General features: G+C 35.0%; 2 protein-coding genes across 2 annotated transcripts; both read right to left on the bottom strand.

The window, feature by feature from the left end:
- Positions 1-542: 542 nt before the first annotated feature.
- Positions 543-6,929, bottom strand: LOC144450754 (uncharacterized). The gene is made up of 3 exons (XM_078141463.1): positions 6,626-6,929; positions 2,975-3,257; positions 543-893 (listed from the first exon to the last, which is right to left on the bottom strand). The coding sequence occupies exons 1-3, from the start codon at positions 6,669-6,671 to the stop codon at positions 719-721; spliced, it is 504 nt and encodes a 167-aa protein (XP_077997589.1). The 5' UTR covers positions 6,672-6,929; the 3' UTR covers positions 543-718.
- A 3,720-nt stretch (positions 6,930-10,649) lies between these two features.
- Positions 10,650-14,471, bottom strand: LOC144450753 (uncharacterized). The gene is made up of 3 exons (XM_078141462.1): positions 14,087-14,471; positions 12,941-13,223; positions 10,650-12,270 (listed from the first exon to the last, which is right to left on the bottom strand). Exons 1-3 carry the CDS (start codon positions 14,130-14,132, stop codon positions 12,009-12,011), a joined length of 591 nt encoding a protein of 196 aa, XP_077997588.1. The 5' UTR covers positions 14,133-14,471; the 3' UTR covers positions 10,650-12,008.
- Positions 14,472-14,700: the final 229 nt, after the last annotated feature.

Below are 14,700 nucleotides of genomic sequence, written 5' to 3' on the forward strand. Positions count from 1 at the left end.
TTTTAAATGTACACTATTCTATTTTCTTAAATATACATTTTCACATTCTGTATCATTTTTTATAATTTGTAAATATGGATATTGCAAAGTCTAGGCAGTACATGTATTTTCAGGATATATGTAGCATTTACAATGTGAAATTCTTTTGGAAGTTCTAAAAATACATAATAATATTAATGTTTGTTATTAATGTTACATCATAACGGTAATGATGTATATAGGGAAATGTATCAACATTCCTTAAAATTAACTTTGGGAAATGATAATTCTCTGCATTTTAATATACATAACATATATTTTGTTTTACAAGGTCGAATTAACACTCCATGTACATGTTTTGAAATTCGATTGTATTTCTTTGGATGTGGTATAGCGCAGTAGATCATATCCCCGACACTAGAGGGCGCTGCTTACACTTGCCGCAAGAAAAAATGCGCTTAATAACTACATTAGGGACCACGACTTAAAATAGTGTCTTAGTTTTCCTGGCAAGGGATAATATATATATATATATATATATATATATATATATATATATATATATATATATATATATTAGTAACGCATTACTTATCACAGATAAAAACGAAGTAAACGCAACTTTAAAATAATTGAACATACAGGGCGCCATCTGAAGCGGGAATATGGTCATATTTTCATTGCGCAGATGATAATATTAAATGTCATGTCACCAGAATTGACTAGCCCGTAGTTGTCGTCAGCGGAGGTGGAAGGTTGCGCTCAATGGCCTGTTGCGTTTTAGATGAGTTTCTTCGCAAGTTGTACTCATCGCATATACACTTTTACTGCTAGCACCAGAAAATGTCCCGAGACCACCAACGCTGTCATTACGCATAAATATAAAAGCCTCGTAGAAAGCTTGAAGCCAACTCCTAAAATTAAAATAGAAAATAGACATATTTGTGTCAGGCTGGTAATTAAAACAGATTGATAGCGTTATCAGTATTTACAATACGTGCAATAATTACAAACACATACAGCTGTAGAAATAGTACTGGATATAAACATTGATAACTTGAAAGTTGTTATGACTGCTTTACAGGGCATCAAAAAATACCATAACTTATGGTCTTTGGACGAAGTTAAAATGCTCATGGTGAACCCGTCTACATGACAGGTTGATGACTTAACTTATTAAAATTTAAATTTCAAAATTCATATCAACTATTTAAATTGGTTGGAGAACAATTAAACACATATTGACAGACAGCGCATACAAACATAAAGACACGTAAAGAGACACAGCAATACATATGCCTACCAAAGTACATGTCTGTCCTCATGCATGCATACATACATACATACATACATACATACATACATACATACATACATACATACATACATACATACACACATACATACATACATACATTCATACACACACATACATACATACATACATACATACATACATACATTCATACATACATACATACATACATACATACATACACACACACACATACATACATACATACATACATACATACATACATACATACATACATACATACATACATTCACACGCATTTAAATGCAGACAGAGAGACAGACAGACAGACAGAGACAGGCAGGCAGAGACACAGACACAAACACAGACACGTGTACACACAACAACCAAACGTTATACATGGTATCCAAGAGAGTTTACCTATCGTTTCAATTTATTAATATTATAAAATATACATGTATGATGTAATGAAAGACTAATATTACACACAAACAATGTTTCGAACTACTCGTGTTTACACATCTTAACATCAAGGAGTCGGTGCTAATTGTATTCTTGTATGGAATAAATTTGATATGACGAAATAACAGACCAATTGGGTCAAATACCGTAGATATTAGCGCTCTAGGTACTGGTGAGTAGTGAGATCAGATGCGATCAGACGAGTTGTGATAACCCTTTTTTCAACTACTTAAATTAATGAAACCAAAAACTGAGAAAACATAGAACAGAGGAAGGGAAACTAGATTTGTAAAAATGAAAACTGATATTCAGATATAATTATAGCTTAGACAACCAGGTTATGACTAACGCATATTCAGCAGGGAAATTACACAATTAATCTGCTAATGTAATATTTCTAGTTGTTTCCGAATTCAAAATATCCAAGCTGTAGCATCCTTGTATCCCCCCCGGCTTTACGAAACTGTTTACATATGATGTAATTATAAAAGTCTGTCGCCTCCAACATATCAAAATGTCACACGTGTTGTCATTTAGCGTTACTAATTATGGCGATGAAATGTGAAATTTGGTATGGTAATGATGGCCTCATAACCTTCAGCTAATTACAAGGGGTATTGTATACATTTCAATGGTATTTGTATTATAGGACTGCATATAGACTTACTGTCTAGTTGTATAACGTAGTTACACAGTAATGTGAGATGGCTCTCTATCTGTTTACGGTTTGAAATCTAATATAATTCACCCACTCACAGTGATTAAAATAATGTAATGATGGATATAGATGATGAAAATTATAATTTATGATTTCATTTTGATTACGTAACTATACATCAGAGATACAGCATGGTAGAATGCAATGACGCAACAATAAACATAAATTGAATTTAGATGGAGAGCTGATCGGTGAACATACATAGACAGACAGGTACGCACTGGCAAATACATACATACATACATACATACATACATACATACATACATACATACATACATACATGTAATTTATGTATGTACATACAGACAGACAGATAAACAGACAGACAGACAGACAAACATGTACGTACGTACGTGCGTGCGTACAGACAGACAGACGACATACATACATACATACATACATACATACATACATACATACGGTGTACAAAAACGTAAGAAAACAGTCCTATCCACAATAAACATACATTTATACATGTAGGCATGCAGGTATGCAGGCAAGTAATGGGATGGTCAGACAAGCAAAAATATACTTACTGTAATTCTTGTACGTCGTCAACCATAAAAAAGTGAACATCATTTGTACTTGCTTCTTTTACAGCAAACTTGACCCCTGAACCCTGTTTATGTGCCCTTAGTCCTCGGTACTTGCAAGCACTTACGAGGTCCTTTCCAACCACTACTTCTTTTATCGCCGATGAAGTTTTTGTCTCGACGTCTTTCGATTTACCCCAAGTTATGAGGATATCTTGATAATTGTTCACTTCTATTAAACTCAAGTATTTTCTCTTCCATTTCTTGACCATAAATGACGTCACACCTGTTTGGGGACAAAACCAACAATTATTGGAAGGTTAAATTAGCAATTTATAAGCTATTTAACTCGAGGGAGTATACGTATATGCATACAACTACCGACATGAAGTATTGATGAACGGAACCTGTTACAAACAGGGAAAGTAAACAAATGAATTGGATTAATAAGCTTGGAACAGCAGAGACTTGTATAACATTTCATGTCTTGGCTTTGTAAGAACAGTTCTATGACCTCTTTATGTGTACATGAAATGCCAGGGGAACTTCAAATTTGTTTGTGAACGTGATGAACTACTATGTAAAGTGGCCATAAAATTGTTCTTATCAAATGATGGAATGCAATACAGGTCTCTATACTTCCATCACGTTGTGTCAAGTGTTATTAACCCAATTCCGTTGTTTACTTTCCCTGTTTGTAACAAGTTCTGCTCGTCAATGCTTGGCTGTTGCTCATTGTATTAATAAAAACGCCACTACACAAAATCAATACTAGTATGATGTTACAGTGAATTTCACAATACCGTTCAGCTTTTCTGTTTGATACAACTACGCAGAAACCAATAAGAAACTTGACATGCTGCATTTTAAGATAAGAAAATTGAATGAATACAATTTCTTGCTACATTTTGTCTGAAGTGAAATGAACTACACATGCCAACAAACAGACATAAAATGAACACCACAAAGGACGTCTTAGTTTGATAGGAAGAAAAACATTGGCGCCAAAATGTCTGCATGGAGTTTATTTCAGTTAGACTAAATGTAGCAAAAAAATGCTATCTTGCTATTTAAGTGTGGTATTGCAGTTTCTTATTGATTTCTGAGTGGTTGTATCAAACAGAAAAGTTGCATGGTATTTTGAAATAGACTGTCGATGTATGCCTTCGTTCGATGGCAATTAAGAGTCATATTCCGGCATTGTTAGTACGCACACTTGATAGCATAGCGGTTTCCTCGACATATTTATTATATGTACAATAAATTCTGACATCGAATCGTTACTATATAATAAGTACACCATGCCTAAATGTCATGTTTAAGTTCTACCCATAACAAGTTTTGGTAAAAAATATACTTCAGTAATTAGAATAGAAGCGGTATCTTTTAATCTACAATAAAATTTCTTTTTAAAAATACGCCCCCAAAACGTACATAAACTGAGCGTGGGTTCCTATAAAATGTCAAGCAATAACGCTTTGTTTCAGATCCCCTCTTCTATTGTTGACCACGCTTAATTGCAAAATATGACACCACATCACTCCCAAGTCTGATTGAGATATGATAAATGGCTTGGTTTCATCTGTGTATACATTCGTTTATTTCTATTTTTGACCATGACCGCTGTGTATTCAATTCCGTCATTTGGGTGTTCCCTGACAAAGTGGAAGTAAAAAGCGGTTTACCAAGTCCACTTAAGACGTGATAAAATTGTTCGATTTATTCTTTTATTTCCACTGGTTTTGACCGCTGTACTTGTTTCACTACGTTATTTGGGTGTTCACTGAAAACGTGGAAATAAAAAGTGGTCTGCCAAGTCGAATTAAAATGTGATAAAATGGCTCGGTTTACTTAAACTGTATTTAGTGGTTTTGACCGCTGCGTGCATTCCATAACGGTAACTATTTGGGTGTTCACTGAAACTGGAAATGAAAGGCGGTCGTACAAAAGATATGAAACGAGGAACAGAATCACTACCAGGGAATTGTGATAGACTAAACATCCTACAGTCATTCTGATGATGTACTTCCTGGTTAGTATATTTTTATCCATATATCTGGTTTATTTTAAATACTTCATGCATATAGAATCGCAGTGAAGTTTACTATGCACTATATATAGGTACCTTTGTTACAGGAGAAATGAAGATGCCTTGGTAATTCGATCATGAGACACGATGTTTTATACGGGTACTCACTCACTCACTCACTCACTCACTCACTCAAACAACTCAAAATAATGCAAACGAAACAGTTACACCCACTGGGGATATAACAGTAATTATTTTGAGTAGATGCTCTTGTGAAAATATGCAAACGTTGGAACGGCAAAGGCTTTCTGCCATCATAACGAGACAACATTGACCACATATTTGTTGTTGTTGTTGTTGTTGTTGTTGTTGTTGTTGTTGTTGTTGTTGTTGTTGGCTGTTTCAATTTATATGTTCTTGATTTTCCGTTGGGATTTTACTAGTTGTGAATGAGAACAAGTAATCCCTTTCTACATATACAAATGTAATAATAAACAGTAAACCATTTCTTAGGATGGTATACCCCAAGGTTTTGACCAGATAACGATATTTGCACGTCAAATATGCTGTATAACAATGTTAGCACGGTTATTTTTGTAGTTAAATCTCTAGACTTGCAACATAAGCACATTGGTATGATACAATATACGATATTCAATGTCGATGATAAGTATTGTAATTTGTATGACACGAAAAGTAATTTGATCTGACAAATTGTCTTATTTTTTTCCTAAGTGTCAAAGGTCGCAATACGACTGTGAAATGACAACGTCGGACAGGCGGTCAATTTACGTAGTTAGCACCGAGCAACAGTTTAAAGGCCAACAATGTAATTTTGAAAATTAATTAAATGTGGAAGATGATTTCCACAATATAAGTAGCAATTGAAAATCCGATAATTGGATTTCAAAAATAAACAGACCAACTGTCATTTTTTTAAAATGGTTAACGTCAACTGGAAAGTACAATTTTTAAAATAAAATGCATGTTTTGTCTATAAATCGACAACCACGTGTCTCATAAATTATAAAAATGTCATCTCGTCGCGAAATTTTTGAGAAAATCTACACATTTATACTGAAATGACTATGAGGCGATATGTTGTAAATTAATTCCGAATGAAAACAACACATCCCACACTGCAATGTTTTTGTTAGCGTAGGCACAGACACATTATTGTAGTCACGTGACCATTTAAGTCGTTAAAAATCAATAGTCCTAAATACTATCTCTTAACATAATCTACTTTGAAATGTCTCCGCTGTTACTATAGTAACGTATTGAACTGTAAGCATAGTTTGCTTGCCGTGAACGGAATTTAGGTCACTTCAAATATTGACGAGGGCAAACTACGTACGGTTGGTTTCAAGAGTTTAAAAAATATTGGAATAAACAGGGTCGGCTAAAAATAACTTATGACGTTATGGAAAACGTACCAGCGTATGTGATCATTGATGATGATGGTGGTGGTGGTACAGATCATATGCAAATTGATGTTTGTATTGATACAGCCAGGTAACGAAAAATGTTTACCAACAACTAAAATATGTATGTAATGTATTATTTGATATCAGATTTAAAAATTGGGCTACAGAAGATGAGAACATAACAGTGACGTTACTTACAATATCGCCAGACATAGCCTTCTTTTAAAACACGCCGGTTAGACATACCGACTGATGTGTATCAGCGGAGTTCGTTTTGAGTTGTCCACGTCACAGTTGGAGCTTCGATATGAGGCCGTCACAGGTGTAGGAGCTTAGCGTTCGCGTGAAAAACACACACAGTTTGGGCGATGAATGATTAACGTAAAGAGCGTGGTGGTGCGAATAAAACGCGTGAAATATGGTAGTATGTACCAGAGGAAGCACAGTGATAGTTCTGTCACTCACACGAACGGTTATATTGGGTACGTCATATCCGACTTAGTCAAGTGATGTAATGGAGTCACCAACGTCTGACCCTGTCGTATCCATGACACCAGAACGAGGTTATCAGAGTGTTAATTCTAGTATCCGGTGCCTAATTTGTCACGCTATGCAAGACACGTGTGTCCAATAAATCAATTGGAATGAACATTTGAATATTTAAATATCATTTCGAATTAAACTGCCACAACGTTGAGGGCTAGGGTGTATGTAGGTGAAAATATACGTAAATAAAATTAGACCCAGATATCTATTTCATTGATCGTCTAATTAACGGGTCAATAAATAAAATTCATTAAAAAAGGAACAATGCATGGAAATCAAACGTATTAATTATCTAAGTAATTACTTGATACTAATTAACTAATTTATTGATTGTTTGGGGAGAATGCAATAAAACTTCAAAAGGGAATAATAATATTATTATAGTGTTAGTCCTAGCAACTCTGTGATTTGCAGCATCTTAAATTTGCACGTTGTATACCGTCCTACGACACTGTATAACATATAGCTAATATTAGAGACACGCGTCGATAGTTGCTTGCGATTTTTTGAAATCAAACTTTATGAATAAAATTATTGATAATAATACATTTTGCGTGCAATTTCGGGTGCCAAGGGGTACGGATTTCAAAAGCGGAGCGGATAAGGGTAGTTTCGCCGTTGGCGCAAAAAAAAAATCTAAGTAAATATACAAATACACTGATAACAGTCTAACGAACTTCGCCTTATCAGAGTATAGCATAGGTAATCGTTTGCAATTGCCAATTCAAAAAGACACACACACGTTCAAACGCACACACACACACACACACACACACACACACACACACACACACACACACAATTGGTTTTGTTGAAGAGAATGACTTTATATGTATAAATATACCAATTACAAACACATTCTTCCTCTTTAACAAAACCAACTTCTTGTCTCTGATTGTTCTGTTATTTCATCCTTTCAGAGTAATAGCAAACCGGAATATTTATTCATTTGAGTCATTATTTAAGTTTGTCATTAGAATTTAAGAAAATAATAAAGAATTGTTAATTAACTTGCTTGATGTCTCACGCTTATGTAAACACAATTTCTAATGCAGAGCTAAATAGTGAAACGAAATGTTAAATATTGTGATGCGTGGATAGTGGGTGGGTAAACGCACACGTGCACAGACACAGACACAGACACACATACACACACACATATATATATATGAGAGAGAGAGAGAGAGAGAGAGAGAGAGAGAGAGAGAGAGAGAGAGAGAGAGAGAGAGAGAGAGAGAGAGAGAGAGAGAGAGAGATCATACCGGTGGCGGCGCACTGATGAGCAACTTATCAATTAGTAATCTGCTGCGCATACCATTCAATCATATTTGATGAATACTTTAGGTTAATAAAACTGTTGGATTTGGGTAGCAATATTTCATAGTGTGAGATTACACCAAGGCCACCAGCGCTGTGTGATACATTTGTCATTATGTACATACATAACTAATAACATCAATTCAGAATTCAATAGAAAGAGTAATATAGATTTATAATGCAATCAAAACAAAACGATTATAATTGCTCTCTGTATATGGATCTAATCTCTTGTAGAATATCTAATCAAGAACATTATTTTGCTTATATACTTCTAACATTAGCCTATTTCATGGTAGTGTTCTCTAATATCTTTATTACACTTATATACTCAAATAGAATTGTCAATTTTGAATACGGTTGTAATAAAACCATACCTTATCTTATCTTATCTTATCTTATCTTATATTTAATGTGAGCTAAATGTCGCAGTAATTCATTTCCGTAAACGAATACATATGCATGTATAGTTGAAATGAACTATACTGGGAAAAAATTAAAATTTCTTTCAAATCCATCCTTTCCTCACCACAAATGTCCGTGCGTGTCCCTTGTCAAAAGAATTTAGGTTCCTGAAACTCAATAGTCAACAGTCTTGTCAACAACGTGCTAAATAGATACTCGCAAAACGAGTCATTTCGCCGAAGAGATGCGTAAATCCTATATGCGCATGCGCCTATTCATTTTTAAGAGGTCGTGTACACTACTCTTAGAAGTTAGCATGTACAGATGATGCAGTGATATATGATATACGGACAAACAGCAAGGGTGTCAAGTGACAAACGTGCACAGCAGGAGAAGACGCTACAGACGCGAGTGAGTTCTAACGTTACAATTCAACTTCGTCGTATACTCTTGTATTGTGACGTCATAGCGATGAAATAACAAGAAGTCGTTAACTATAACATCACTCAAGCTCTTCCTGGAGGGCGAGAGTTTTCCAGTAACGATTTTTGTTCAACGTGTTTGTTTTTTTGCATTTTTTATTTCTAACATGCTTATCAATGGCATTATATGAAGTGTCAGTGTCATAGAAGAGAAAGAAATTGTATTTGTTCGAAATCGCATATTGCTTCCAGAGTAACTTAACTGTGACGAGATCTGTGAGCGACTGTATCTGAAGCTATATGGGTATATCGGCAATGCTTTTCAAGAATTAAAAAAAAATAAACATTTTTTGTTGTTGTCAGCTCCCTTTGTTCTCGTACTTTCAACCACTCAAGATGTTAAAAACGTAAGTGAGAGGCTTAAAGAATGTCATTCGCAATTCGGGCGCATTTTACGTGTGATCGTATGAAATCATGACGTCCGTGAAGGTGGGGTGACTCATCCGGGGAGTTTTGAGTGGGTTGACGTTAACGAACACCCACCATGTGAGAACCTAAAACATGTTCACCAAATTTACTATAGCAGTGTTTGACATAAATCAAATGTCAATGCGACAATAATCTGGCTACCCAAGGGGCACAAACTGAGTTTGTACGTCTTGGGGGCTTTATTGTGGTGGAGATTAATATGTGTGTTGTATTCTAGTCACTGAAGTATATTTTACCACCAATTACTATAATATAGCGACAGAACTCAATCCTGGTATTTAGGACAAATAAATAAACTATTCACTGACATATAATTTATTCTAGGCCTGTATAATAAACTGTCGAGGGAACCACTGTAATGCTATCAAGTGGGCTAACAACTTAAAGTGGCAATATTGATGAGGATTGAGTATTTAATTTATAAAACAATTTATTATGGCTTCCTACTTGAGAAAGCAATGTGGAACAACATATGCCAAGTCTGTGTTTGTGACTCAATAAATTGCAAAAGATTAAATGTGTGAAATGTTTGTTATTATATATATATATATATATATATATATATATATATATATATATATATATATATATATACATATATATATATATATATATATATATATATATATATATATATATATATATATATATATATATATATGTATGTATTTATTATTTTTGCAATTTAATGAGTCAGACTTGGTAAATGTCGTTTCACATTGATTTGTCAAGTAGGAAGCTATGATAAAATTGTTATAAATTTAAAATCCAAAACAAATATCAAATCCTCATTCAAATAGCCGTATGGCTGAGAATATGGTTACCTATCACCAGAATATGAATTTACTACACCATTCCATTGAAGACATGCATCGATATTGGCATACTATAGTGGGAGTATTTCAACTTGATTCAAATAGCTTATCAACTCAATATCGTGAAAACGAGTTGAAGATGTCTTTTACAAACCATGATTTAGCAAAGAATTAGACAATGTTACAAACAAACACAAAAACGCACATTTTTTTAATGTTTATCTTCAGTTTTATTTAAAGAAGAAAAATATGACATACATTCAAAACATAAAACCCAAATATCTTATTCATATACAAGACACAATGTCTACTGTATAGACATGTCAAACATTCCAGCAGCAAACACGTTCTTAACACGAAAGTACACAAATCTTTGGTTAGGGAAATATTGCACTATGGACGTAGCTGCCTGTTATATATCATACTTCGGAAAGTGCAAACATCAAAAATCACGCTGCTGATTCGAGGTGATAGGTTTGTCTGATTATTAATATTACACGATAAGACGTGTACAAAAACGTCATTCTCTGATAAACATAACGGCAATACATCGACTCAAAATAGTACACCTTATATCATCGAAATGTTGATGAATATCAATTTTGTTCTTGGTATGATAGCGCTTGGATTGCGAAAGAGGTTATTTGTCAGATTACTTGAAAATTTTTAGACATTGCACATTCATGATTATACGCCCAGGCAGGTTTGCTCACCTCACAGAGGAACAACCACGCTAGATTGCTGGTCACAACAACCGCGGTCAATCTTGACAGAAAAAAATAAAGCTATTCACGCAAAAGCGCGCTTCGTTTGTACCACTTTTTAAATTTTGTGGTTTTAGCAACTCCACCAGGGAGGATGAAACAGTTTAGTAAAGTTCTGGGTTTATGATACTTGCATTATCACGTGACGGCCACTGGCCAATGGTTGTGGCAAAGCATCGCCTATCGGTTAGGTCACTGACCTGACGATTGATGTCGCGGCCGGCTGTAAATATGTAACTTATGAAATTCAATAGGGTGACACAAACAGCAAATATTTTACTGAAAATCCCTAACCCTAATAATTTTGATTTTGTTATGATGCGACCGACGATTCAATTATAAATTCCTGACAAAATTGTGCACTTCTTTTACGGCGAGTGATATTGATATATTGTCGATTAGGAAAAAGGTTGACATTCAATGAAAACTGCCAGAAAAAATGTGACATTTACACTTTTTTGTCTTCATAAAATCAAAATGTTTGCATGATTATTCAAATACACAGTCATAATCACGATTAAACCGAGTATATGTATTTTTTTTGTATTCTTGGCTAGTTGTTGCAGTTACACAAGCGAAAAAGTCATCAAGTTCATTTGACATACCATTGTAACGGATGTGACAATGTGTCATAAACCCCTGGATGTTGGGCGGGGGCTGCTAAGTGTTCGTCTCACTCTCATTGTCTGACAGCCGATACCATGGGAAAAAAATCAGTTTCCTTCAGAATGTTCGTTCAACGACTGTGTAGATGAACCCTACAATTAGGCCAGTATTAATACAACACGACCTCGACTGAAGACATTAACTTTGACCCCACCTATCATGAATCATAACCAGTGCTTTCAGTTCTTGCGTGTATTTTGTGTCCGTCGAAATATCCATAAATCATTGTGTTCTGTTGTTTTGTCGCCTGATTATCGCATTTCTCTTCATTGGCAATGTCCACGGTAGTGTTGTACTCTTTACACGACTGTTTCGGTGCGATACGTAGTCCCCAAGTACGGTGTTTGTGTTGTTGTTCTTTCACTTGTTTGGCTTGCTGTATGATTTGTTGTATATCATTCAGGGCATCTAACCAGCTCCTGTGATGAAAATACAATGTGTTTTGCTGTTAGTTTGACATAAACCATAACATAAACATGCACTTGAAGAATCACAGCATGGCAAATACCCGGGAGTAAATACACTGATATTGTCATAGAGCTACAATTTACACTAACTTTATGTTATGGAATCTATTGATAACGCCCAGTCACTTTACTATGTAACCACACGGGTCACAAAGCACGGCTGAGACAACCGTTGGAATCGATAGGCACACATCATTGCTCAATCAAAGTACACAACTTAATTAACTTATCTTGCTGTCTCACCAGTTTCGATCAGTAATTTAATATCGTCAGCCGACGCAAGGGGCCTAACACCTAATTAAAACGTTATTTTTTTAAGATTTAGTACGAGACATAAAAGAACAAAGGGGCATTTAGCCAAAAGTTTCAGAGCAGCTGACATGTTGAAACCTGTTGAATTTCCCAGTCAAAAGAAAAATGCACAGAAAAGTGTTGAGCGTTATTTTCCTATTTCTTTTTTAATTCTGATTTGTTAATAGCATCACAAAACTGTTATTGGGCGTAAACATTATTGAAATAACAACACCTACAGCAACGACATAACTACCGTTACCTCAGCGTATATAACGACATAACAGACTCCTTCTTTTAACCACAATAACAACAATAATAGATTACTCACTGTAGTTCTTTGCCCGTGTCAGCCATAACATAGTGACGTTTCCCATCTTTACTCGACACACCAAAAATATGACCATTGCAAGCAAGCGGATCAAATTGACGAAATATCTTTGACATCTCCTTCTGGCAATGTTCCCCCTCTCTCAGCGTCGACATGTTCAAATGAAATGACCGCTTTTTAGCATCATCGGGAGTTCCACTCCATCTTAGCTTTATGATGCCCTTGCGAAGATCGTACGATAGTGAAGCGTACCAATACTTCCATGTTTTGTATGGATGGCCACCTAAGATTTAAAAAAAATCAAAACAAATAAAGAAAATGAATTAAAAAAGAAAAGAAAACTATAGTAAATGTCATGCACCTTTTGTACTTTGTTGTCATTTGTGGGTTGTATTAAAATACTTCGGTTTCTATCTCAGTGCATTATTGTTATCGTAAAAGTGAAGCCCCAAGGATTACATGGGACAATTAAGTCTTTTGTTCTGGACCAAGTGATTAAATTGCTAAACGAGTCCTGTCAGTAGCCGGAGTATTAAAGTCGAGATTCAATTCTGATAATGTCCTTCTTCGTCTCTTGGGGACAATGTCAGAATCGAGTCCCGTATACTGTTTGCAAGCAGAACTATTTATTTGCCAGATAAGTATTTGTTACACATAAATCTTACTTCTAATCTAAATTAAGCATTAAAACCGCCATTAATGATGGCGGAAATAAAGTAAAATTCAAGATACTGGTATGTTCAACTGGACAGGTTTGTTACCATGCGTGATAAATTTATTAAGACCGAGAAAAAACAAGTCTTTGTCTGAGCAGCGTTTACTACTAAGGTAGCAATATTATCTCACCATAAATTACTTTGGAACTTAGGTACCATATACATAAAATACTTCTTATTATAGTGAACAATGAATGCCATGTTTATCATTAAACTCACCACACAAAGAGATATATATGAAAGATAAACATTGGTGTGAAATTAATGAAATTATTTGTAAATGTTTTAACCATAAAGTAAATATGTGTTTATCAATAATGCTTGATTGCATGTCTTAACTAATAAAGAAATGGAAAATAAATTAAAAGAGTTATACTTTTTCATAAATGATTTGTTTGGGATAGGTGAACAATATTAATGTTGTACGTACCGTAGCGCCAGAGATATCCTTCTTTGTGAGCTGGTTTCATAGACATGTTGATAGAATGTCTGTCGCGTTTATAGCTCGGTGCTGCTTTACTCTATAGCTTGTTCAACCTCAAGTAGAATAACGATACTGATTTGTCACACACGCCTTGCCACGGTTAAATGAGAACACATCTATGACGTCGCGTGCTGGCAACCACTGTTCACAGTTCCTGTCACACACAGAGAAGTATACGACTGCTTTTTTGATTAAACTTTAGCACGCCGGATGTACATTAAAATTCACGTCAAGAGAGACTACGTGAGTTAAAGATGAACCGTGATCGCTTAAAATGCTCTTGAATTGTAGAAAATTGTCATGTGTTTTTTTCTACGAATGAAAATGTATCCAAGGTTTCACTAGGTAGAATTCGTCGTATGATGGGAAAGAAGGAAAAACCGTTACATCAATTTACCAGTAAACGCTGTAATATTATACCTTTGTTGAAGCACTTGCCTGACCTCGGAGTGCGTCTGTGTAAATGTATCTCCAAATGCTTGTTACCCCGTGGTACTTGGACCAACTGCGCAATATTTAGGCCAATAATCGCAATGGCGTGCAAAGGTTACTGTTGACGT

Source organism: Glandiceps talaboti, chromosome 20, assembly GCF_964340395.1.
Source record: "Glandiceps talaboti chromosome 20, keGlaTala1.1, whole genome shotgun sequence".
In the NCBI taxonomy this organism is placed as follows: Eukaryota; Metazoa; Hemichordata; class Enteropneusta; family Spengelidae; genus Glandiceps; species Glandiceps talaboti.